The sequence below is a fragment of the Salmo salar genome, chromosome ssa18, assembly GCF_905237065.1.
Source record: "Salmo salar chromosome ssa18, Ssal_v3.1, whole genome shotgun sequence".
NCBI classification, from domain to species: Eukaryota; Metazoa; Chordata; class Actinopteri; order Salmoniformes; family Salmonidae; genus Salmo; species Salmo salar.
The window spans coordinates 53,000,299-53,027,936 of NC_059459.1; the positions used below are offsets into that span (position 1 = coordinate 53,000,299).

Consider the following 27,638-nt stretch of genomic DNA (forward strand, 5'->3'; position numbering starts at 1 on the left):
CTACGTGCCAAAGAAAGGATGAGGACTGCAGATGTGGCCAGGCCAATAAATTGCATTGACCGTACTGTGAGACGCCTAAGACAGTGCTACAGGGAGACAGGATAGACAGCTGATTGTCCTTGCAGTGGCAGACCACGTGCAACAACACCTGCACAGGATCGGTACATCTGAACATCACACCTGCGGGACAGGTACAGGATGGCAACAACAACTGCCCGAGTTACACCAGGAACGCACAATCCCTCCATCAGTGCTCAGACTGTGCTCAATAGGCTGAGAGAGGCTGGACTGAGGGCTTGTAGGCCTGTTGTAAGGCAGGTCCTCACCAGACATCACCGGCAACAACGTTGCCTATGGGCACAAACCCACCATCGCTGAACCAGACAGGACTGGCAAAAAGTGCTCTTCACTGACGAGTCGCGGTTTTGTCTCACCAGGGGTGACAGTCAGATTCGCGTTTATCGTCGAAGGAATGAGCGTTACACCGAGGCCTGTACTCTGGAGCGGGATCGATTTGGAGGTGGAGGGTCCGTCATGGTCTGGGGCGGTGTGTCACAGCATCATCGGACTGAGCTTGGTGTCATTGCAGGCAATCTCAACGCTGTGCGTTACAGGGAAGACATCCTCCTCCCTCATGTGGTACCCTTCCTGCAGGCTCATCCTGACATGACCCTCCAGCATGACAATGCCACCAGCCATACTGGTCATTCTGTGTGTGATTTCCTGCAAGACAGGAATGTCAGTGTTCTGCCATGGGCAGCGAAGAGCCCGGAACTCAATCCCATTGAGCACGTCTGGGACCTGTTGGATCGGAGGGTGAGTGCTTGGGCCATTCCCCGCAGAAATGTCCGGGAACTTGCAGGTGCCTTGGTGGAAGAGTGGGGTAACATCTCACAGAAAGAACTAGCAAATCTTGTGCAGTCCATGAGGAGGAGATGCACTTCAGTACTTAACGCAGCTGGTGGCCACACCAGATACTGACTGTTACTTTTGATTTTGACCCCCCCTTTATTCAGGGACACATTATTCCATTTCTGTTAGTCACATGTCTGTGGAACTTGTTCAGTTAATGTCTCAGTTGTTGAATCTTGTTATGTTCATACAAATATTTACAATGTTAAGTTTGCTGAAAATAAACGCAGTTGACAGTGAGAGGACGTTTCTTTTTATGCTGAGTTTATGTGAGTGAGTGAGTGAGTGAGTGAGTGAGTGAGTGAGTGAGTGAGTGAGTGAGTGAGTGAGTGAGTGAGTGAGTGAGTGAGTGAGTGAGTGAGTGAGTGAGTGAGTGAGTGAGTGAGTGAGTGAGTGAGTGAGTGAGTGAGTGAGTGAGATGTTGGTAAAATTCCTGAACTAAGTGTTTTCATCATTCTATATTGCAGCACTGGGATGTGTGTGGACCCAAGAAGGACAGTACACATGCAACAAGTGCAAGAAATCATTTGCAACACACACGCAGTAAAACTCTGTCCTTCATGTGGTGTGTAGACCGGCCTTAATTTGTGTTCAATGGGGCTAATTTATCTTTTCCCTAAAATACTATATGTAAAATTTGACCTTCCAATTTGTTCAGTTCAAAGCAATAAACATAATTAGTGATGAAAACCTTGTTTCATTTATATTTGTTCAAGATTAACATTATTTATTTCAACCCATATCTTGATTGATGCAAAACAAAGCACTTTTATTGGTAAATGTGATCTTGAAAATGGCAAATATTTACCATGTACGCTGTCGATATTGCTTGTAATTGATATAAGTCAACATCTAAGTATTAAGTATTTTTACGTAAATTGTTATGGCTGTATTGTATTAAAAATAAAATAAGGTTGTGGGTCCATCAGACCGGTGAACATTGGGTGAATAACAAAAACATGAACACCACACAAGGGTTAACAGTTTAAACATTTCTACATGTCCTGTCGCATTATTCAAGTGTGTTAACTTCTAGCATGATGCAGCCCAGACTCCCAGTGTAGGCTAGTAATAAGTAAGTGGAGCAGGCACGGTGTGCGCTATAAGAGGTCGGCTGCGCTGATAGACCGGCTTCATCCGTGAGACACATTTGACAAAAGTACCGAAAGTAACACAAATTCTAGTACCGAACCGTTTTTCATGTTCTAGTGTCAAAAAAGAATTGAAGTTTCAGTATACCGTGCAACACTAGCCAGCAGACATGCCTGAAAGCACGCACGTACACAAGCATTCATCCACACACACAAGCACACACACACAAACACACACAGTGCATAGCATAGTTCACCCTTCATGTCTGAGCAAATATTTACAGATCCTGCTCCTGTTATATCACAGACATTAGCACTTCTTTAATCTGCCTCAACTAATTCATTTTGTTCAACATCAACCTTTGAGTCATACAGTAGAAGGATACAACTTATGTTCATGTGTCTGCATGGTATGACACTGCATTCCTATTTGCACATGTCAGTCATGACACTTTCGACCTTTCAGAGTCTCATATAAAAAGGGGTTAGATGTGTTTGACCCTCGCCAAAGTCACTTGTTTCGCCACATCAAGCTCATTTTCCCCAAGGATGGCCTGGGAGACATTTGTGAGCATATTGCTCTTCAAAAGCTCTAAAGCTCTTGGCCGATATGAAAACGGTCAAGTCGCAACTGATTCTGACATGAAGTGAAGCAACAATGCTTTGCTCTCACTACAAGAGCCCTACTGAGTTATGGGAGCAAGGCATTGTGAAGTCACTGATGTTCTCTAATTTGATCTCATGAATCAAGGGAACTCAAAGGAACTCAGAGGGGGAGAAACACAAATCACCAGGGTCCCAACAGAGACACAACACAGGGAAGAGACAAGCCGGGTAGAGAGAGGGGATGAACGGGAGAGACGCCCGCCAAAGTTACAGTTCACAGAAACTTCTCCTTTGAAAGAAAACGCCCTACCCGGGTGGCCTTTAACTAAACCATTCACACGAAACACAGATCATCTCAAGCCTTGTACAAATCGTGTCCCAGCCAACGCTACAACATCATAACAACGTTCTGAGAATTATGCGAAGCCTTTGCTTCCTGCAGACCAAAGCGTCTGCAAATGAACAGAGTAAAATTGAGGTGAGAAGACAGCGCAGAATTGCCTTAAAGAACTCTAGGCTTATATTCATGGGAGACAAGGGGGGAGACTGAGGGGGGAAGGCATTACCATAGTAACATGGAGGTCTTCATTCTAGCCCACCAAGGATTCTTGTACAAACACAGAGCAGTGTTCTTTAGCAGCAACAGCAAGCAGCTAGGGCCCTGGCTAAGAATTCTCATTCAAACAGAATCAAGTCGGCGTAGATAACGCTTGCCGTTATAAAAATAAATTAAGGTCGCCAATTGTAATGTCATGTCCTCAATTCACAGAGAGAGCCGGGTGGCTAAGGGGGAGAAAAAAGCCTATTCAAAAAGACTTAAAGAATAAAGAGTAGACACACATACACAGCCACAGCCACACAGCGACGTAAATCAACGTTCAAATGCGTGAGGTAGGCAGAGAAAGAAGGGGGTGGGCAGGGGGATAACAACACAATCCACACAAGTTAAACAGATGCAATGGCAAACTTCAAATGAATTGTTAAAATGGCTTCACAGGAAGTAGGTAATCTCGGCTCTACTAAATAATCAATCAACATGCCGAGAATGGCGATGATGATTAAACATGGACTCTAACCATCTCCTCATGCAGACAGTAGTCCAGTGAGGAATGCTAGCTGTGACACACTTGTTAAATTTCACCCGCGCTGGCACTTAGGGCCTTGTCAAAACCATGAGCTCCCTCCGCACAGTAAATTCATAAGAGCCTTCATCGCATGACACCCTATTTACATACTTATGTGCTCAGTAGGACAACTCACTTAAAGAGACTTCTGTTATTAATACTGCATAAGAGAGATTTAATGTTTTCATTAGCAATCACATTCAAAATGGAAAGTTTTAGAGAAAGGCAGATGAAAGACTAAAAGCACTGTAATATAAGGGGAAAAATAAGAGCCTGTATGAGTATGAGTTGATTTTCTTCCTCATTATTCTATTCACAGTATCACCCACAAATGTGTCAATTTGATTGATGCTCTTCCGCTTCCCTCGAATCCCAAACCTCATCGAACCAAACCCTAACAGCAACAAATGTAAGAACATTCCCTAATTTCTCCGCCTCTGTGAGCAAGTTCTGTTTCTCCATGCCCTAAAGGCATTCTCAATATTGAATCCAGTCTAGTAATTTACAATTGGATACTCTTTCTCCCCCAAGTGTTGCATTGGACCCGCCCCGAAGTTAATGGACTGTACCAAACACCATTCTATAGGCCTGGATTATTCCCTCCGTTCTTTGTTCTCTCCTTTCATAACCAAAGAACGATGCAAAAGACTGCACTCAAAACTGTCAATTTGCAAGTCCCTATACGTCTACGTTTTTCTATGACTAGTTCTCCATCATGACTACCTTTCAGAAACCTGTGGTCAAGTCTAATTGACTGTGTGTAGTTATTACTGCGGAACATTGCTAAAGAGAGAGGGCGGATGGATAGAGGGATAGAAAGGATTGCAATCTCCAACCCACATCTTTTCTATTCTCTGGGAGATTTGGAGGGAACAGAAAGAGGAGAACAAGGAGAAACGGTTAAGTTAACAAAACAGCTGGAGGGAAATGGCTACAAATCAATAGACTAACGTTATCAAATGGCTAAAATCTGCATCACTGGGCAGATTTGTCTCCCTAAAATAAGCATTAGAGTCAAGGTCCACAAAATCCGGTTAGACCATACAAACCTGGGGGTATGTTAAAGGCCTACACAGTTAGGTATATTAGATTGACTAGCATGCTAACGTACACATACACCCTCACAGTTAAATTATGTAATGAAATGGGTTGAGCCGAAGCAACCGATCCAAATCACTGTATAATTCCTCTAATGACATGAGAAGAATCTATAGCTACTGGAGAGCGATAGAGAGTGAAAAAGGGTGAGGCAGAGAGAGCTAGAGAGCGAGAGAGAGAGAGGGAGACACGAGGGTAGGAGAGAAAGAAAATAACAGAATGAAAGAGAGGGAGAGATTCAACAAGAGAATGAGAGAAGGAGTGAGAGGGAAAGCAGGGAAATTGGAAAATTAGCATTCCTGAAAAGGCCTGTGGGTCTTCATAATTCAGCCGATTTGATACATGCGAGCGAGGCCACTCATAAACTCCTGGCCGTCCATGACCCTAATTTTTCAGTCGGAGTTTCCAGACTAGTCCAGTGTTTGACAAGATTTATCTGGCTGGGCTAATAGCCAGCTCTCTCTCCTAGGTAAGGCCTCATCGATAGCAGGGCCTGTCCTGCAGACACTAATGAATATTTCTGCTGCTGCTGCACATGTTACGTGGGGTTTTTCTTTTTTTCATTCTATGGGTTTGGATTGTGGGAGGGGTGGATTACACACATATGTAGGATATGAGAAAATTACACACACACACAGGATATTGAAACCCTCTCAGGCATGTCGCTGTGTTTGTGCCTGGTGTGCTGGATGATGGAGAGGCTGAACTGTGAAGGACCCTGTTGTTCTCCTCTCTATCCTGCATAGGAGCCACACACACACACATGCGCGCACACACCACTCACACACACATGCACACACACACACACACACACACACACACACACACGCATGCACACACACCAGAGCTCCAGAATAACTTTTTCCGCTGGTGGCCCTTTTTCCCCTGGTGGCTCAAATTTCTCAGTTGATGGCACCAGCACAAGATTTGGTCGCACCAATTTTTGACCAGAGCTGTGTCCCATAATGTACTTGCATTCCATACAGAACCAGGTTAATAATGACTAGCCACCTTTTAAATGATCATGCCCTTGCAGGGCTTGACATTCAGATAAATTTGCCAGTGGCACAAGATAAGATTTAAATGATGCACGCATCATCTGCTTTCCCGACCTAGTATTCTTTTCATTCGGGCCAGTAGCTTTCAGTTGGCACTGGCCCGAATGAAAAGAATACTAGGCTGGGAAAGCAGATGATGGGTGCATCATTTAAATCTTATCTTACATTTGCGGGCTGAGCAAGTAGCCTACAGCCTATAATGACCTACCCTCCATACACAAATAATTACATTTTAACTTGACAATATCATATTTATGTTGATTGTTTGGAGGGACAATTGTTAGTGATTTTGAACAGTCACTTTACAGTTGTAGGGCCGCTAAAATCAGTTTTATCTTTTGGTAAATTGAATTTTCCCGTTTTTTTTTTTACTAAATCAATGCCAAGTGATTGATACAAATCCTCATGATATCATTCTGCCAGGTAGGCCTAAAACCTTAAGAAATGTTCATTCAAACGTCACATGATGACTGAATTGCGCATTGCAAAGATTCAACCAAGACTTCAGACCAAACCTTTTGAATACTTGGTCTGCATACCCATTGTTGGATACCCATGGCTGTTTGAATAAATCTTGATAATAATAGAAATTGTGAACCAAAAACTACCGTGACCAGCTACATTTTAAACACTGGCACAATAGCGCGCACACACAAACTTAAAATATAATATTGTCTCTCATGTTCCTCTTCTCCTCTCCCAAGTCAAGTCCAATCCATTATACCCTGAGCCAACAGGTTAAAGGATATGAATGGATGTGCCTGGTAATAGAACCAGGCTGATCACTAGAAATAGGCTTCGATTACGGACGTTTGAAAAGGTCCTGAGAAAACTGTTAATTAATGCTGACAACTATGTACTTTCTATGGATGGACTTGGAGGTGTGACATGACCCTGAAGGCTGTATTGCATGTTTAGACTTGCTTATGAACAATTGCTGAACTGTGGATTGGTGTGAAAGATGTCTCAATGATAATGTGAAAATGTCATGTGTGTCTGAATTGTGTTTTTCCCAAATAAAAAATTATTTCAAATAAAGAAAAGGTCTTGAGTACGTCGATATATGCCTTCCTCGGCACTCACAATTTTTTGAAAACTATTGCCAAGTACTTGCACAAACTCATGATGCCGGGAAGCAAAGTGCGCTGCTCAGATGGTAACAATGGGTTTTATTTTTTATTTTTTTTAAGCCTTCCCCAAACCATAGCCCTAACCCTAACCACTCGGAAAGAATACTTAAACGTAATCCTTTGAGATGTGTCTGTTTTAACCCTGTAACCATGTGGAATTAAACCTGTGACCATGAGGAATTAATGAGTCAAACATAGACGTCATCCATAATACGTCAAATTTCGATGTAAAACTATGAGATCTTGTTGCATAAAACGGTATCCTTTGGACAAATATGCTGGGGATTAACTGTATTATTTATCTTGGCTGATTCTTAATCCTTGTTATGCAGTCAAGAGATCCTCACATATCTTAATATTTCAACAGCCGCTCCAGAGAAAAATATTAACGAGATATCGGTGCCAAATGAGCAGACTGTGAGTGTGTGTGTGTGTGTGTGTGTGTGTGTGTGTGTGTGTGTGTGTGTGTGTGTGTGTGTGTGTGTGTGTGTACGTGCGTGCGTGTGCATGGGTGTGTGCGTTTGTGCCGATGTTTCTGTTTGTGTTGTATCCATGTGAATGTGAGTGTATGCTTCTCTCTATGTGAGCCTGTGTGTTTGTCAGGACTCCCTGAAATCAATCAGATTCTGAAGGTTGTATCTATTAACTTTTTCATCCGTGAGTTCTGAATATCTCTAACGGTCGCCCCAGCGTGAGTGGTTTTATGCACGTGATGTTAGAATGCACTCACTGATCCAAAATGTGATTGTTACGCAACAGGACAGTTCACACGCGTTGCCTGTTAATTATCTATAGGATATGTTTCAATTTGTCAATTTCAAATTATTTTCTAACAACAGTTTGAATTGAGGTGTGTTCCGCCTCCTCATTAATTTGCATAGAAGTAACCCATTTCAGTGTTGCGGACAATTTATGTTTGAGGCTTTACTGAGGCTAACAACCTTCGAACAAACTTCTCTCTTCACAAACTTCTCTCTTCGAGGAGAGCCCACGCACGGATTACTTTCAATTTCTAGAAAGTGTTTTACTCAATTATTTCGATCAATGTTGAGCTGACCCGTGATGTGATGAATTATAAATAGTAATTGCTATTAGCTCAATCATATTGTGGTTTCTGTTAGCCGAGAGTTCTCTAAATATGACCGCTTGTCTTATGTCAATATTTCCTCAGTTAGCGCTAGGACCAATGTAGCTTACATGGATGATTGTGTATGCTGTTGCTACTTCTGTGAAAGTCTGAACATTGCATCCAAAAATAAACTTGTCACATTCAGGACTTAACTTTGTTAGGACTGTGCTTGTGCAAAATGTTTCTGTGAAAAAACAGTGTGGCTAGCTCAAATGCTGACAGTTGCGTCAATCGAAACTGGATGTTCTAAATAAGCATTCTAATCAAACCAGTTTGATCGTATGCTCGAGGGACCACTGTAGAATAATCACACCCGTTTGTTGGTACGTGGTTAAACCTGAGCAGATCAGAGTTTTTCCACTTGTCAGCACCCAGGCACCACTGACACAGTAATCAGCCAGACAGCAAAAATAATTCAGCCCATCGCATTTCCCTCTGTTTGTCTTCCAAATAACATTAGATATCCCCTCTTCTTAAACAAGTTCAAATCTCACTAACGAGCGATGGGATTGGTCGCCAGTGGTTGCCGACAGTGACGGGTGACATTAGAACAGGCCTGGGCAACTCCAGTCCTCGGGGGCCTGATTGGTGTCACACTTTTGCCCCAGCCCCAGCTAACACACCTGACTCCAATAATCAACTAATCATGATCTTCAGTTAAAAATGCAATTAGTTTAAATCAGGTGTGTTTGCTAGGAATGGGGGAAAAGTGTGACACCAATCAGGCCCCCAAGGACTGGAATTGCCCAGGCCTGCATTAGAGGCTGAATTATGGGGCAAAGTGTGAGCCATTTAGACCATGAGTGTGAGAGGACTGCACATTGGAGGTTGTTTAAACCTGTGAAACCCAACGTTGCAAAAATACAATGTTTCCTGAAATGCATCCCATACAAGTCCAAAACCAAAAATTCACGTCAAACACTACATAGTGCATCTCTTTAGACCCAGATATATCTCTTAGTAGTATTTGTTGTGTGTCAGTATGATTATTTTGACATCAGTAGCCTCTGAAACATTAGAAAACTGTCCACTCGTCTGACACCACACTGGTGCCACTACACAAGCATACACTGAGTGTACAAAACATTAAGGACACCTTCCTAATATTGAGTCCCCCCTTTTGCCCTCAGAACAGCCTCAATTCATCAGGGCATGGACCCTATAAGGTGTCGAAAGCATTCCACAGGGATGCTGGCCCATGTTGACTCCAAGGCTTCCCACAGTAGTGTAAAGTTGGCCCGATGTCCTTTGGGTGGTGGACCATTCTTGATACACACAGGAAATGGTTGAGCATGAAAAACCCAGCAGCATTGCAGTTCCTGACACAAACCGGTCCACCTGGCACCTGACACCATACCCCTTTCAAAGGCACAGAGTGATGGACAAGCAACCAACAAGTGCTCAGCATATGTGAGAACTGACCCCATAGGGCTGACCCCATTTAGTCGATTATTTGATCGATGTGCATTTGGTCGACAATATTTTTTTAGTTGAACAGTGGCAAATATATTATAAATAATTATGGCACGCGAGACACCGATCTGATTCACACTTGTCTGAGTGAACAAATACATTGCGGTGGCTGCAGAGATGGCACACCAGTGTCACCAGTAGGACATTTACCATTAATTACCATCATTTCTAATCTACAATGTTTGTTTGGATGAGGTAATTTCTGTTAATGCATTCAATATCCATTGAGAATGACAATAGTTCCTCAACGTAGCCTATTTCGAAAACCATTCAACATGAAAGGAGAGAAAAAATGTAATGCTCTGATCCGGTGGAAACATCATAAAAAAGGCCTACCTGATTACTTCTTATACAGCTGTGTCTGTCTGTCCGGAGCTCACTGGCACGGGAAACTCTGAGGGCCCAGACTATTTTACACAATGTTGCAAGTTTGCTAGCATGAGCTTGGCCGTACCAAGTTAACAATTGATACAATGGTTCAAGATTCATGCAGACAGACCATGCATAGCCAATGTGATTTATAGGATATTTTTATCAGGATATTTTTTACACCTGCAGGCTGCAAAGTTTTTATTTGGTGGCTTTATGTAAGCTAGTTTTACATATTGGCAATAGAAGTTACTTTTAGATTTGTATCATTTTAATTTAGATATCATTTTTATTAACCACATGACAATGACTTTGAGATATGAAGACTTTATTATAACTGAAATGAAACTGTTCCACAAAAAATGTGCATATGAAAATCATAACTGGCAAGCAGATCAGTAGAACTGGTACAATAACTTGGCACTCCAAATGGAAAAGGTTGCCGACTGTTGGCATATTACTGGCAACTCGGGAAGAGTTTTTTTTCTTCTGGTTAGGCTATATTGATCTCTGGCTCCATCTTTAGTAATTTGTGTGACTTCATATTTAATTACAGTGTTAACTTCTCTAGGAAAGGGGGGAAGTATTGAGTAGCTTGGATGAAAAACATGCCCAAAGTAAAATGCCTGCTACTCAGGCCCAAAAGCTAGAATATGCATATAATGAGTAGATTTGGATAGAAAACACTGAAGTTTCTAAAACTGTTTGAATGATGTCTGTGAGTATAACAGAACTCATATGGCAGGCAAAAACCTGAGAAAAAATTCAACCAGGAAGTGGGAAATCTGAGGTTTGTAGTTTTTCAAGTGATTGCCTATCCAATATACAGTGTCTGTGGGGTCATATTGCACTTTCTAAGGCTTCCACTAGATGTCAACAGTCTTTAGAACGTTGCTTCAGGCTTCTACTGTGAATGGGGAGAGAATAAGAGCTGATTCAGTCATGTGTCTGGAAAATTGGCATGAGCTCAATCATGCGCATGGCCATGAGAGCGAGCTGCCTTTCCTTTCAATTCTAAAGACAAAGGAAGTGTCCGGTTGGAATATTATTGAATATTTATGTTAAAAACATCCTAAAGATTGATTCTATACATCGTTTGACATGTTTCTACGAACTGTAATGTAACTATTTTGACTTTTTGTCAGGACTAAACTCGCGCACTTAGTGAATTTGGAGTGCTGGACTAAACGCGCGAACAAAATGGAGGTATTTGGACATAAAGATGAACTGTATCGAACAAAACAAACATTTATTGTGGAACTGGGATTCCTGGGAGTGCATTCTGATGAAGATAATCAAAGGTAAGTGAATATTTATAATGCTATTTCTGACTTCTGTTGACTCCAAAATGGTGGGTATCTGTATGGCTTGTTTTGATGTCTGAGCGCTGTACTCAGATTATTGCAAAGTTTGCTTTCGCCGTAAAGCTTTTTTGAAATCTGACATGGCGGTTGCATTAAGGAGAAGTAATTCTATAATTCTGTGCATAACACTTGTATCTTTTATCAAAGTTTATGATGAGTATTTCTGTAAATTGATGTGCTCATTCACTGGAGTTTTGGAGGCAAAACATTTCTGAACATTACACGCCAATGTAAAATGGGTTTTTTGGATATAAATATGAACTTTATCGAGCAAAACATACATGTATTGTGTAACATGAAGTCCTATGAGTGCCATCTGATGAAGATCATCAAAGGTTATTGATTAATTTTAGCTGTATTTCTGGTTTTTGTGATGCCTCTCCATGCTTGGAAAATGGCTGTGTGGTTTTTCTTGTCTAGGTGCTGTTCTAACATAATCTAATGCTATGCTTTCGCCGTAAAGCTTTTTGAAATCGGACACTGTGGTTGGATTAACGAGAAGATTATCTTTAAAATGGTGTATAATACTTGTATGTGTGAGAAATTTGAATTATGAGATTTTTGTTGTTCTGAATTTGGCGCTCTGCTATTTCACTGGCTGTCGCTAGCGTCCCACATTTCCCAGAGAGGTTAAAGCATCAGACACGCTCAGTAGCCTACATATGGTTGATTTTGTTCAAACATTTTCAAAAATACACGTTTAAAAATTTCGACCAATCGATTGCTCAAAAGAACAGATGACTGGGTCAACCAAGATTTGTTTTGGTCGGGGACAGCCCTAATCCCTCACATACACACTCAAATACACGCTCAGATACACAGATAAAAAGGTACACACACAAAGATGCACACACACACACAGTGTACAGATACAGGCACACGCACATGTAATAAACATGTTAAAATACACATATGCATTTACAAATGTATGCCCTAGAGCACTAGCAGAGCTAAAAACATAAATATCCATTACTTTTGTCCTTTTCTAGTCAACAAGCTTTAGTGGACCATGCAATTTTTATGAAGCTCAGAAACCATTGTGTTGTTGTCCATTAAAATCAAAGACAGACATACCCTCATACAGTATGATCTTTGTTGTGATCCTTCATGTTGACAGCAAACTATTCCCCTGAGTTTCACTAGCAGTGATGGTAAGTGATGTTCAGAGTTACTGGAGCTGCGGCTTGAAGAACAAGTAGATGAGGAGGGACAGCCACAATAGGAAATACCAACAATAGCAATGTACCTTTTAGCAAAATTGAGTGGGCCCCTATCAGGAATTCACACTAGCCCTCAGACAAACTGAATACAAAACATCTGGAGAGCTAGGATTTCCCCTGCTGCCGCCTCCACCACCACAGCGACATGAAGTGCAGGAATTGATACTGGTAAAAGAGAAGAATTACCTGCAAATAGAAATCAGTATTTTCCGTGCTTCATAGAAAATTTAATTGCATATTCAATGTAATAAAATTGAAATGTGGGCTCAGAAAGAAGGGGACATTGCTGACACTTCCACTAAAATAAGCCAGGGCGCCGTTGACCAATCAAGCCGCATTATGGTGACTTTGTGACTTCATCTTCCCCATTCTCTCTTTCACCGTGTTATCATGAGAAATGTTACCAATGCATCTGGGCTGCTCCTGAGTCAATCCTGACTATTTACATTCATACCCAGCCAATGGCCACAATGGCAGATGTAGCGAGGAGAAGAGGGATAGAAATAAAGACAGAAAGAAAGAAAACAGAACAGAAGGAGAGAGACAAGCACAGAAAGAGAATGGAAAGAGAGCAGAAGATTGACAAAGAGAGAGAGATTGATCAAGGCCTCCTTTTCTAGGGGTATTTTCACACCTGGTCCTATTCAGACAATTTTAGTGAACTCAGTGTGGTTTGCAAATTATTTTGTGCAGTGTGAACACTCAGTTCCCTCAAAAGAGCCCCTGAAGTGGTCCGGTTCCCTTTCCTAGGACAATGTTAATGCAAAGCTCCCCAGGTTCACTTGTCATAATCCCGTACCACACACTAAACTACTGCAACACCATTTCCCCTGCCATAAACCCTCACATTGCTACCACAAAAGAGAGAAGATGATTAAGTATAGGTTTGCGGAAAATAATGTCTGCTGTTTTTTGACTAGTGACTGTCAAGGACACACAGAAATTCCAAAATGTGTGGTTTTTAGTTCAGATTATGCGTTTGCATTATGTGATCTGTAGGCTAAAATAGCTTCATAAGCTGTTTATTAATTGTGGGGTTTGAATAGTGTAAAAAGATAATATATTTGGTGAGAATCACAACATAGGGTACAAAATCTATTCTAGCTCTTAAAGGGGCAGTAGCCTACCTTGGGTGTACAATTTTCAATTAGAGCATTATTTAATCTGCAGTTATTATATTGCTATTTATTGGTAATAGTATATTTTGATTACAATTATTATGTCTCATATTTTAACTAAATGCAATCTATTACCTTCCAAAATGTAAGTAGGTATATCTAGCTGTCCGATAACACATTCTGATTGAATGGCTTGTCCTGCACTTTGTAAAAACCCAGAGTGCATATTGGAAAACGATCTTGGTTCCGTTCTAAACATGTGAAAGCAAAGAGAACTCGGTCCACAAAACAGGTGAAGTGAACTGGCAAAAGAGTTGAGTCCTCATTCAAAGGCAAGAGCAGTGTGACTATAAAGAGAACTGAGTTCTTTTGCTTTTACCCCAGAGTTCACTTTAAAGAGGACGGAGATCGGTTCTTTTAAAGATAACTATATGTGAAAACACCCTAAAGGCGATTAATTTCTACTCTTTTGAAAAAAGTCTTGCCTTCGACTTCGCAATATTTTTCCAGGTCAGGTAGCCAGTGCAGCCCATTCAAAGCCATTGAAATACATGAGGTATAATACCACTTAAGTCACATCTTATTTAGTGTAATGTACAGGGTCACCCAACCAGTAGTCAAACAATTAGTCAGACAGAATCCAACACATTCAGTATTGAGTAGGGACTAGTGTTCCCCTCTCGCGCATTCTCACTTTCTCTCCCTCCTTACTTCCTTCTGCATCTGTTCTCCATACATGCCTAGCTGTCAGGTAACCCTAATCTGCAGATTAGTCACTGGCCTAAAACTAATGTATTCAAATCACCCCACTCAAATTATTCAGGAATTTGCTGGCCAGTGCAATTTCACAAGTATTTTATCTCTCACTCTCTCTCTTTCGCCATCTCTCCCAATATCCCCCCTTTCAATCTCATTGTAAAGCACATACACAAAATGCCTGGTGTGGTGTTGCCGCCCATAACAAAGTAAATTAAGCCATCCGAGACAAATGTGATCAAATTAGCATCAGTCGACACGGCAGTAAACACACAGCACCACAGGCAACCTCCTGTACTAAACACAAAGCAGTGATGAACCAACCAGCTGATCTCATTCTGTACCATCTTCATCTTCTCACACCACCAGTTATTTTCCCTGTGCTGTGCATATACTTAATGATTCACAGGCAAACAGATGCTGCTTCGTTAATGTTATGTTAGTTGCATGATGATTTCCTTTTAGTGGCTATACTCTACAAAGAATGTAATCCATTCATATGTTGATCAACCGATTCATGCCAAATGTTTTACATGTAGGTTATACGTATAGGCTAAATGGCTACAATTCACAAACTCCCATATGGGTGAACACATACCGAATACAAAACATTTAATGCCTGCTTCGTTATTTCTTTACAGTGTACAGTAACTTGGATGATCCACATGGGATTCAAATATAGAAGATAAACAAAACAGTTCTACAATTATTAGTCAAGCAATTTGCATCATATAACGGCTATGATACCAACAGTGGCCAATGTTTTCTCTCCGGTCCAGCCTCGAGTCAGTCATTCGACCCGTTTCAGCATCCACGGGGGAGTCAACCTGACCAAACATGATAAACCTCGAACAGTACCTCTTATCAAGTAATTACCTTATTGAGTGCAACTGGTGACTGCCTCCCTCAACCTGTTTGACACAGATAGAATCAGAACCAACAAAATGGAAGGTTACAGAAACATACTGAAGTTTACAGTGTGGGGGAAACATACAGTGGGTAGATGATTTGCCACGGTTCATATAGATATAGGCTGCAGACTATTTACAAACATGCTAGGTTAGTAGACGGCAATAATAAAGATTCACAGAGGGGGCAGCAAAACAGATTAGGACAATTGTGGCACCTCAAAGGTGTTTAGGTAACTACAATAGCTTCCGTTTTTAAACAAATTAGCCTCCAGGCAAATGGAAGTTTTTCCATATTGGTTTTGTGATCTTGGTGGACCGACAGTGCAAAAGGCCTGTTACATCATGTGTGTTTGGCTGGCGAACACATACGTAATGACCCCTATTTGCATGCTGATATTATTTGTTTGAGATGCTGTGGCGAGAAGGGAACATGGGGTCCTATGTAAATAAGGTAAGCTGGGGCTTGACAAGTTGGAGGAGGGGATGGGAAGGGAAGGAAGGGGGAGGATAGGATCAACACTGTGCAAGGGGAATGAGGTGAGGGAGGAGAGGGCGGTGAGGGCAATGGGGCAATGTCCAGTCATGCTCGCTGAACTAGCCCTAGCCTGAGGTGAGGCAGCCTCAGCTGACCCACTGTACTGAGATTTATACATGCCCTGAGGCAGAGGGATAGGATTGCAACCTGCCTCAGTTCTCGATTGTTTAGAAAAGATAAGACAAGGATCAACCTGGACAGGGGATAATATTATTTCAAATGCCCCACTTAAAAAAGGCATGATGAGTTACTTTAAGAGTAAACATTGTGTCTTTGGATAGAACAGGTGAGCTATTGAAGGAATTATCTTTAATATCTTAGCTTAGCCAATAATTTAGTAACACTTTATTTGGACAGTCCATCTGTAGATGCTCTAAGGCAGGGGTCTCCAACCTTTTGTAACATGAGAGCTACTTTAAAAAAATGTAACATGTCGCGAGCTACTCATTTTTTCGAGCTTTCAAATAGGCATATCTTTCTCTTCTCCTCACCCCTGCAACTCTTCCCCGGGTCCTTCGTGTACAAGAAAAGGTAGTGCACTAGGTTTTCTGTCAATATTTCTGGTAAAATAATGGTTAATAAACAACTCTAAGAGGGGCCCTATCAAATCTAATTACCTTTTATATTTTCCCAAATTATGTTTTCTCATTTTTGTTTTCCTGGTTAAAAAGTCTAAAAATTACAATTGTTCTGGTTTTGTACACCAGCTTCCAACAGCTGAAAATAACATATTTTTGGTTATTGAAAAGATATCTCATAACAGTTTAGATGGTATAATGATTCTCTAAATTGTACATTGCTTGTTTTGTCACATAAACCTAAACTGAACTATTTGAATTTTAGCAACCATAAAATGGCAGAGCGATTTCTGCATATTGCACCTTTAAATGTGCATCTAGGGATGCTGCTACTGCTCATTTCATAGACAAGTTTGCAAATAAATTATAGATACAAATGAAATACTTACTCATGATATGCTTCTGCCAGGTAAGCCTACTTTGCAGTTAACATTTAATTGAGAAGGTTTTGGGGAAAGTATTTCAATCAACCCACAAGACGGTTATCACATCAACTGGCTACACCCGGAGTGATAGACAAACGAACGCACCACACAGATAGACAGATGCAAAAATGCTGGAAATAATTGGCAGATATTGTGTTAGGTTAGCCAATAGTGGCTAACCAGCGGTATGATAATGTCAATGTTGCATTGATAAGGTGGTAGCTGGGAGCTTGCGGTGTCTGAAAGAGATTTGTTTATGACAGTTTGTGGTGGAACAAGTGAAAATTGCATATACTTTCAGAATTGTTTGGCAAGCTACTCATAGGTGGACTGCGAGCTACTGGTAGCTCGTGATCGACCTGTTGGAAATGCCTGCTCTACAGACTATCAGTAACATTTCAGCTAACTATCTACTAACTCTAACCCTAGACCTAACCCTAATCTTAACCCTTATTGTATCCTTAACTTAACCCTTAAACTAACCCTAGGCCTAATCTTTACCCTAACCCTAACCCCTTATTCTAAGCTTAACCCTAACATTAGCAAGCAAATGCTGATCAACAGATAGTTTGTTGATAGTATGACCATCTGTAGAGCATCTACAAATGGAAAATCCGGACAATTCCAAATAAAGTTTGACAAATAATTTTGCTTTAGGCATTTGGTATTTGAGAGTATGACGATTATCAACTAAAACACTCTTTAACACAGGGATTTAGCTACGGAAACATGACAACTGAGAACAATGTCACAGTAGGGATACAATGGAAGAAAGAGAGAGAGACAAAAAAGACAGGCTTGAATCCAATCTGTGTGGAGTTCCAGGAAGGACTGACATGTCAGGTACATCACCCTACTGTTCTAACTCAATGGCTGCTCAGTGACACGCTGGATTCTCACTCTGTGCTCCCCTGACTTAATGACTGCTTAAATAAATGTCTGATGACAACCTGCTAAACTTCACTGGTTGCCTGGTTACCTGCTTGGAGCCCAAGCCGGCTGCTGCATGTGCGGTGGTTATTGTTATATTAGGTAGGCAAAGGATTTTATTTTATTAATTTTTTTGTTTCACCTTTATTTAACCAGGTAGGCTAGTTGAGAACAAGTTCTCATTTGCAACTGCGACCTGGCCAAGATAAAGCATAGCAATTTGACACATACAACAACACAGAGTTACACATGGAATAAACAAAACATACAGTCAATAATACAGTAGAACAAAAGAAAACAAAAAGTCTATATACAGTGAGTGCAAATGAGGTAAGTTAAGGCAATAAATAGGCCATGGTGGCGAAGTAATTACAATATAGTAATTAAACACTGGAATGGTAGATGTGCAGAAGATGAATGTGCAAGTAGAGATACTGGGGTGCAAGGGACCAAGGTAAATAAATAAATACAGTATGGGGATGAGGTAGGTAGATAGATGGGCTGTTTACAGATGGGCTATGTACAGGTGCAGTGATCTGTGAGCTGCTCTGACAGCTGGTGCTTAAAGCTAGTGAGGGAGATATGAGTCTCCAGCTTCAGAGATTTTTGCAGTTCGTTCCAGTTATTGGCAGCAGAGAACTGGAAGGAAAGACGATCAAAGGAGGAATTGGCTTTGGGGGTGACCAGTGAGATATACCTGCTGGAGCGCGTGCGAGTGGGTGCTGCTATGGTGACCAGTGAGCTGAGATAAGGCGGGGCTTCACCTAGCAGAGACTTGTAGATAACCTGTAGCCAGTGGGTTTGGCGACGAGTATGAAGCGAGGGCCAACCAATGAAACCGTACAGGTCACAATGGTGGTTAGTGTATGGGGCTTTGGTGACAAAACGAATGGCACTGTGATAGACTGCATCCAGTTTGTTGAGTAGAGTGTTGAAGGCTATTTTATAGATGACATCACCGAAGTCAAGGATCGGTAGGATGGTCAGTTTTACGAGGGTATGTTTGGCAGCATCAGTGAAGGATGCTTTGTTGCGATATAAGAAGCCAATTCTAGATTTCATTTTGGATTGGAGATGCTTAATGTGAGTCTGGAAGGAGAGTTTACAGTCTAACCAGACACCCAGGTATTTGTAGTTGTCTACGTATTCTAAGTCAGAGCAGGTGCGGGCAGTGATCGATTGAATAGCATGCAATTAGTTTTACTTGCGTATAAGAGCAGTTGGAGGCCACGGAAGGAGAGTTGTATGGCATTGTATGTCATTGAAGCTCGTCTGGAGTATACAGTATACATTCTGAAGTATACAGAATGGTGTCGTCTGCGTAGAGGTGGATCAGAGAATCACCAGCAGCAAGAGCAACATCATTGATATATACAGAGAAGAGAGTCGGCCGAGAGTCGGCCCAAGAATTGAACCCTGCGGCACACCTTTAGAGACTGCCAGAGGTCCGGACAACAGGCCCTCCGATTTGACACACTGAACTCTATCAGAGAAGTAGTTGGTAAACCAGGCGAGGCAATCATTTGAGAAACCAAGGCTGTCGAGTCTGCCAATAAGAATGTGGAGATTGACAGAGTCGAAAGCCTTGGCCAGGTTGATGAATACGGCTGCACAGTAATGTCTCTCATCGATGACGGTTATGATGTCGTTTAGGACCTTGAGCGTGGCTGAGGTGCACCCATGACCAGCTCGGAAACCAGATTGCATAGCGGAGAAGGTACGGTGGGATTCGAAATGGTCGGTAATCTGTTTGTTAACTTGGCTTTCGAAGACCTTAGAAAGACAGGGTAGGATAGATATAGGTCTGTAGCAGTTTGGGTCTACAGTGTCACACCCTTTGAAGATGGGGATAACCGCGGCAGCTTTCCAATCTTTGGGAATCTCAGACGATACGAAAGAGAGGTTGAACAGGCTAGTAATAGGGGTTGCAACAATTTCGGCAGATCATTTTAGAAAGAGAGGGTCCAGATTGTCTAGCCCGGCTGATTTGTATGGGTCCAGATTTTGCAGCTCTTTCAGAACATCAGCTATCTGGATTTGGGTGAAGGAGAAATGGTGGGGACTTTGGCGGGTTGCTGTGGAGGGTGCCAGGCAGTTGACCGGGGTAGGGGTAGCCAGGTGGAAAGCATGGCCAGCCGTAGAGAAATGCTTATTGAAATTCTCAATTATAGTGGATTTATCGGTGGTAACAGTGTTTCCTAGCCTCAGAGTGTCCCAGAACTTTTTTGAGTTAGTACTACAGGATGCAAATTTCTGTTTGAATAAGCTAGCCTTAGCTTTTCTAACTGCCTGTGTATATTTGTTCCTAACTTCCCTGAAAAGTTGCATATCACGGGGGCTATTCGATGCTAATGCAGAACTCCACAGGATGTTTTTGTGCTGGTCACGGGCAGACAGGTCTGGAGTGAACCAAGGACTATATCTATTCCTAGTTCCACATTTTTGGAGTGGGGCATGCTTATTTAAGATGATGAGGTGGAAGGAGACCTAAAAGGAACCTGATATCGCAGTAGAGACTCATAGTCAATAGGATAGTTTAGCTGCCCCCCCCCCAACTCTCCTGTGGAAAAGTAGAGACCACTCTGTATACCGCAAACAGGGCTCTCTTTCTTGTGTCTGTCTCTATTTCTAGGAGGAGAGTGAGCGAAGGAGGGTGTGAGAAGTGGAGAAAGCGAGTGAGATCCATAAAGAGGAGAAAGTAAAGAGGGAAAGATGGAGAGAGAGAGAGAGAGAGAGAGAGAGAGAGAGAGAGAGAGAGAGAGAGAGAGAGAGAGACAGTCGGTGTATGTGTATGAGTGAGAGAGATTTGCTAATCCCATCAAAAGGTTTCAACCTCATTGAGCCTTAAATATCATAGATTGCAATGCATTTTGGATTTCCTGCCACTGTTAATTCAATAACAAAGGTTAAATCTGATATGTTTTGAATAGCAATTTCCATATCTAATGTGATCAATTTGACATTGCGGATTACCCTGTCTCCAGCAGTCGCAATACAATGTGATCTACTGTGCAATTCTCTACAATCTGACATGAAACCTTATCCCTAATCCAACCTCCCACCGGCTCTGCATGCAAAACCATAGCAACAACGGAGTCGGACAAGAAGCCATGTTTAATTCGATAGAAATATAATCTATTCATTCTATTTCTATGTATAATTCCATCCCCAGCACCTCAGAATCCTTATGCGTTTCATTACACATGAAATCTCAACCAAACGGGGGTGCTTACCAGCGTGTTTTAGCTGTGGTGGCCGAAAAAGGAAGAGCATGACTAACACTCTGCTCTCTATTAAAGACATGGTCACTTGATACCATAATTGGGGCACATCTATACGTAAAGGGCATTTCCCAGCAATTAAATTAACCTCAGGAGACTTTAAGTGCAGCCGTTCAATCGAAGTATCAACAGGGAATGTTTGACAAGGCTTGTATGGGAATGTAATAACACGTTATAGAATGTTATGTACTGTATCTCTGATGCCTAATGGGTACATGGGGCTACAGTTGCCGCTGCTTCTGACAATATTCATTAAACCATAGAGGGCAACACTTCTACATTAGCCAGTGGGACTTACATTTACAGGAACCGTTGAGGAGAATCGAGAAAAAGTAGCTCTGCATGTTTAAAAAGAGGTAATTGCACATTATGGTGGCGGGGACAGCCTTTGCAAACCCTCAACACTCAATGCTCGACACCCCTGTGTGTTTCGGGTCTGTGTCTGAATCTTCGAATGAATTGACTTGTCTATTAAAAAAACCCACTGTAGTGAGCATTCACATAAAAAAGTAAATAAATAATTATAGAAAAGTGCAGCAGCACAGCTAGCGACATACACAATACATGGCTCTGCCGCAGCGAATAGAGTGGCCTGTTAATTATGGATGGGACATTCGTAAGCAACAGCAGTCCTCACACAAAACACTGAATACAGCGCATTAGAAGCTGTTAGAGACAGTAGAGGAAAAAGAGAGGCATGGATGGACGGATGGATGGAGAGGGAGAGTGATAAATTAAAGAGGAAATAGCAGGAGGGGAAGGGATATAGAGTAGAGTAAGGGAGAGAAGATTAATTAAGAAAGAGACACTGCAAGAAAAAAGACAGGCGAGGAAAAGAGCAAAAAGAAATTGAGGGCAATGATTTTGAGGAGAGGGGCAGAAATTGGTGTGGTGGTGAGAGATAGAGGAGAGTGAAAGATAGGGTGGGAGAGGAGGCGGCTTTGAGGAAAGGGAAAGATGCAGAGGCGGATACTGCCAGAGAGAGAGAGAGAGAGAGAGAGAGAGAGAGAGAGAGAGAGAGAGAGAGAGAGAGAGAGAGAGAGAGAAGAACAAGGGGGAAAACAAGATGAGGGGGAGAACAAGAAAGAGAGAGAGAAATCAGTCCAATCAGAACAGCACTCAGGAATGCAAGAGGAGTTTGCTGCTTACAACACATAAGAGAACAATCAATAATGCATTAGATTGCCATAGAAAACATATGAAACAATAGGGTAAGTGTTATTTTCCTGGTAAATGCAGATGAAAAGGAACCGACTTCATAATGTATTAACCTTGCTTCCCACCACCTGGCTTTTTCATAGATTTTTTTTTTTTTAAGAACCATAATGATATGAATTGATTAATTCACAGTTCCCTAGAATATGAATGTCCCTGTCATGCGTGCAGCCATGAATGATGGCACAAAGAGTCGATGAGAGGAGCGAGGAAGATAGGAAACAGAGGAAGGGATGGCCGGAGGGAGAATGCGTAAGAGATGGGTGTCATAAGGAAATAAAGAGGGTATAGTGAGACGAAGGAGAGAGAGAGAAAGAGGGAAGAGAGAGAAATGGATGGATGAAGAGATAAATGAGAGTAGCCTACAGAAAGGATGGAGAGAGCGAAAGACAGAACATGTCTGAGACAGAACATGAGACAGAAAGAGAGAGAAAGAGCAGGAGGGAGAGGTTTAGGTAAGCCTGATTTCACTGCTGGGTCAGTGAACTGATACAGACACATCAGGGCACAGGAATGTTGTGACCTCCTGCCCAGATGTTCCTAGTCAAGCTGAATTCCAGTAAAACACGGCACCCTTTGTTAGCATTCCTTTAGAAGGCCACTCCTGTATTTCATATTCACAATGTCTTCCTTTTTTTCCTTTCTCTTGTTTTTTTCACCCTCTAAAAGGAAGAAAAAGGTTGCCTTGTTAAGAAGAGGGCGGGGAGTTATTGACCTAGCAGAAGGGTATCCTAGCTACCTAGCCACACTGTGATAGAATAACTGCAAACCAGACCCTTATGCAAGCTGTCTACAACACTCAAAACACATACGTGCATAGGTCAGCAAAAGTGACACCCCAGTCAAACTAAACCGCCTCACAATACTAGAGAGAGCAAAAGAGCTGGATATGCTTAGGCGAGTGAAAATGATATCCTGGCATGTCCTCATTTCCTTTTCAATATTACATGGTGAATGGCACTCCAAACCCAAACAGATCAATACAGCTAACTTGACACATATTAGCACCATAAAAGCAACATGACTACTGAGACTAGCCCTGTCAGGAGGCATTACGCAGGAGATAACACTAAGAGAGGGAGAAACATGACACATTTGAAAACAGAAAGAAAAAAAGAAGAAAAAACTATGCATATATATATATATATATATATATATATATATATATATATATATATATAGAGTCAATGTATTCTTACCTGTTTGTTGTACTTGTTGATGGTTTGACTGCTATACTCAGAGCAGTGGTCAGATCCAAGGGAAATGTTATCTCCGGTGCCAACAAAGGTGTTGGCAGGGGGCAGGTCCTGAACAGCCTGATGCTTTTTCCCGGCCGTGGGTGACTGGGGGTGGAGCTGGACCGTGGGCAGTGGCGAGCTGGACTTGTAGTGCCGGGCCAGATCCGGGCTCCCAGGCCCTCCGTTAACAGACCGGTACCGGCCCATCCCAGGGCTGTCAGACAGCTTCTCGTTGACGCCATCGTAGCGCTGGCCGTTGGGCTTGGAGGCCTCAATGGTGACGATGCTGCTGTACAGTGGCTGTTTGGATTTCTTGTTCTTCTTGTCCTTCTTGGGCTTTTTGCCCTTATCATGCTGCTGAGGGGTGAAGAAGTCCTCGTGGTCCTTCTTGCCTGCCTCATAGCCATTCTTGTTCTTGGGGCAGCAGTAGCGGGCCATGACAACGATGAGGATGATGAGAATGACTGTCATGATGCCCGACACCACCCCGATGACGATGCTCAGCCGCTGCTTACCCAGATCGTAGTTGGGATCACCAGCGATGTTGGTATTGAGCGGCGTACCCAGGCTCTTGGCCACCTGGGCCTCCACGATAGTGGAGTTGGAGAGGGTCTCATTGACATAGACATGCACGAGGGTAGTGGTGCTCTGGGAGGGCTGGCCGCTGTCGTTCACCTGAACCACAAGTCTATGGAGGCCATAGTGTTTCTGCTCCAGCTTCCCCACCAGTGAGATGACCCCGCTGCCCCCGTCAATCTCAAACAGTTTGAAGGGGTTTCCGCCGATGATGCTGTAGTTCAGGTCAGCGTTGATCCCTGTGTCCGTATCAGTGGCCATGACGGTTCGTACTACAGTCCTGATGTTGCTGGAGGGGGGCAGGAGGGTGTAAGAGCTGTTGATGGGGAAGGTGACGGTTGGCGGGTTGTCGTTCTCGTCCATCACGAAAAGTGACACGGTGGCTGTGGCAGATCTGGGCGGGTCTCCACCGTCCACGGCCTTGACCCTAAACGTGTATGAAGTCTTCTGCTCGCGGTCAAATGACATGGTGGAGAAAATGGTTCCTGTGTCATTCTCAATGGAGAAGATATCCTCCTCTTCCTCGATGAAGAGGCTCATTTCAGCATTCTGGCCTTTGTCCGCGTCAATGACGGTCACCATGCCAACAGGGCTGTTGGGTGTTAGATTCTCTTTGACGTAGAAGGTGAACACGTCCTGCATGAACTTTGGCTCATTGTCGTTCTTATCTGCCACCAGGACCACCACAGTGGCTGACCCCTGGAGTATGGGCATGCCCTTATCTTTAGCTATCACTTTGAACTCATACCTCTCTGTTTGCTCCCTGTCCAGAATGGTGTTTACTCTGATGTCACCACTGTCTGCATCAATGGAGAATATCCCATTTACAGAGGAGACGAGCGAGTAGGCGATTTCCGCATTCTTGCCACTGTCAGCATCGATTGCCTGCACTGTGGTCACCCTCTCACCTGGGGCATTGTTTTCCGGAAAGGACACCTCCACCACGTTCTGGCTAAAGATGGGTGGGTTGTCGTTGAAGTCTCCCACCTTCACGATAAGCGAGTTATTACTGGCCAGGCTAGGGCTTCCTGAGTCCACAGCCACGATGACCACGATGTACTCCTGTGTGGCCTCATAGTCCAGCGGTGCTGATGTATGGAGAAAGTATTTCTTCTTATTCATCTCACCCTCAATCTCACTGGCCGGTTTGAGCTGGAAGGGCACATCCCCCACCACAGTGCAGGTCACGATGCCGTTCTCGCCCTGATCGCGGTCTGACACCTGGACTAAGGCTATAGGCGTGTCCACCACTACGTCCTCTGCCACATTGGCCACTCCATCTTTCAGAAAAATGCGTCCGATCTTACGAATCTCGATAGCAGGCACGTTATCATTCTCATCTTTGATGTTGAGGACCACGGTGGCCTTGTCCATTTTGGGTGGCTGACCTCGATCCCTTGCCATTACCGTGAAGCGCAGCTGGCTCACCTCCTCGCGGTCAATACGATGGAGCACGCTAAGCCACCCCGAGCTCTCGTCCAGCCTCAGCAGCCTACGCACTGACTCTGTGGCCGCACCAAATACGTACTCAATCTGACCATTCACCCCAACGTCTGCGTCAGCTGCTTTCAGCTGCAGGATGGGGGCACCAGGGGAGCTGTTCTCTGGCAGGTCAGCCTCATACACTGCCTTCTCAAAGCGGGGGCTGTTGTCATTCACATCAGTGATCATCACCCGCAGGATGGCCTGGGAGGAGCGTGGGGGGTCGCCCCCATCCCTAACACGCAGGGTGAGCTCATAAGAGTCCCTCTGCTCCCTGTCCAGCGCTCCTTTAATGATGAGCTGCGGCTGTTTTTCCCCATCAGTTGTGTCAGCAACTTGCAGTTCAAAGACGCTGCTCCCGGCTGCCCCCTCATCAAATCTCCTGCTGTCCACTCCGCGTCCCCCTGAGTTCGAACCCAGGCGCCTGGAGCTCTCCCCGCTGTCCTGAATAAGCTCATATCTCTCAATTCCGTTCCTGCCAAAATCTCTGTCGGTGGCAGTGGACAGGAGATAGAGAGTGCCAATCGGTCTATTCTCCTCCACTGACAGTGTCAGAACAGGAGAGGGGAAAGACGGGGTGTTGTCATTTATGTCTAAAATAATGACTTTCCCCTCGAACAGGTCAACCCAGCTCTGAGCTGGTCCAATTACTGACACTTCAAAATCTATGAAACATTCGTTTTCATCAAATATCATTTGGCACTGCTGTAATTTTTCACGGTCTATCCGCCGTTCATTAGTGGTCAGCTCGCCTGTTATATTATCTATTTTGAAAAAATCAGAGCCGGACTCGAGGGTAAACGTCACCTCACCAGACCCGGCGACGATTCCGAGATCTTTGGCTACATTCCCTACCCTGACATCGGCGGGTCCCTCCTCAGCCAAGCGATATCGCAATACTTGCTTGGCATCGGGCTGATTCAGCAGCTGCAGGATAAGTATACTGTAGCATATATAGTCCACTGCGCCAGTAGTCCTCATTGTTCCCCGCAATGTCTTAACTGGATTTTAAAGCCTTGAATCGAATGAGGATGACGTTTACTTGCTGCTATTGTTTTTGGAAAACATAATTTTCCTTCTCGGTTAATTTGAAGTCCTTCGTTTCAGGATGTGTAAGACTTCATATCCGGACGCACTCCAACACCGCTTCAACTGCAGTGAATAAGAGCAAGTGCACCGGCTATACTTTTCTTCATTTATTTTTTTTGGTGGTGGGGGGGGGGGGGATTATCCTCACCCCTTTTTTCCAGTAACGAATAAATGTTTCTTTAACAGTCCGTTCAGGCTGGTTATATCCTATGTCATGAATTCATAAGGATTCAGAATATTTTATCATGCCTGTAAAGAGAAAATGTCCAAAATGTTATCTTATTTTATTTTAATGTTGAATCAGTCCGAGTTTATTCAGTGAGACAAAAAATAAAATCTCCCAGATTGATATAGAAGCGATGTAAATGGTCAAGATTCCTTCGAAGATATTTCCAACACAGATTAGTGGCAATGAAATGCCCGCACAGATTCCCAAATTGTAATGATACAGTTGGCTACTTTACAGAGCCACTCGTCTTCTTACCTTGAAGCAGCGTATAAGAAACACATGTGTCCAGTAGCCTATCCAAGCAGCATCCGTGCACTCTGATTTCTTCTCTACATTCACTCACTTATAACAAGCAGCCCGTAAGTAGTTAGCGTTAGTTCTCACAGTTCTCACAGTCGCAAGCAATACGGATAGAATAAAAAAAAACTGATAGTGAGGGAATATTAAAAATGAAACAAACAAGGACAATTGTAATTCCCGATGTAGATATTGGAAAATGTCGGTGAATTTTACGGGAGAATCCTTCTTTTCCGCATTCTCAATCCAAGCGCCCACTCGCCACATGCATGAACGCAGCGTGCGTTAGCAGCACCTATCTGCTGGACTGTGAGAGCGATTCACAATTGTGTCTCGCGCGCTCTCTCCACCTCTCCAGTTTCGTTCCCCAGCGCACGTAACTAGGGCTGAACTTGTTTGGTAGG

The 27,638-nt window shown here is 43.1% G+C and overlaps 1 protein-coding gene across 6 annotated transcripts in view; it reads right to left on the reverse strand.

Annotated features, from left to right (window-relative positions):
* Nucleotides 1-27,638, reverse strand: part of LOC106577482 (protocadherin-7) — a 220,039-nt gene extending 192,401 nt beyond the window's left edge. For 5 of the 6 annotated variants that reach the window (XM_014155498.2, XM_014155496.2, XM_014155502.2 and 2 more), the window contains exon 1: nucleotides 23,523-27,638. In XM_014155498.2, coding sequence (XP_014010973.1) covers nucleotides 23,523-26,600 — 3,078 coding nt within the window. In that variant the 5' untranslated portion in view covers nucleotides 26,601-27,638. The remainder of the gene's footprint in view (nucleotides 1-23,522) is intronic. The other variant, XM_014155497.2, reaches the window with a different exon arrangement.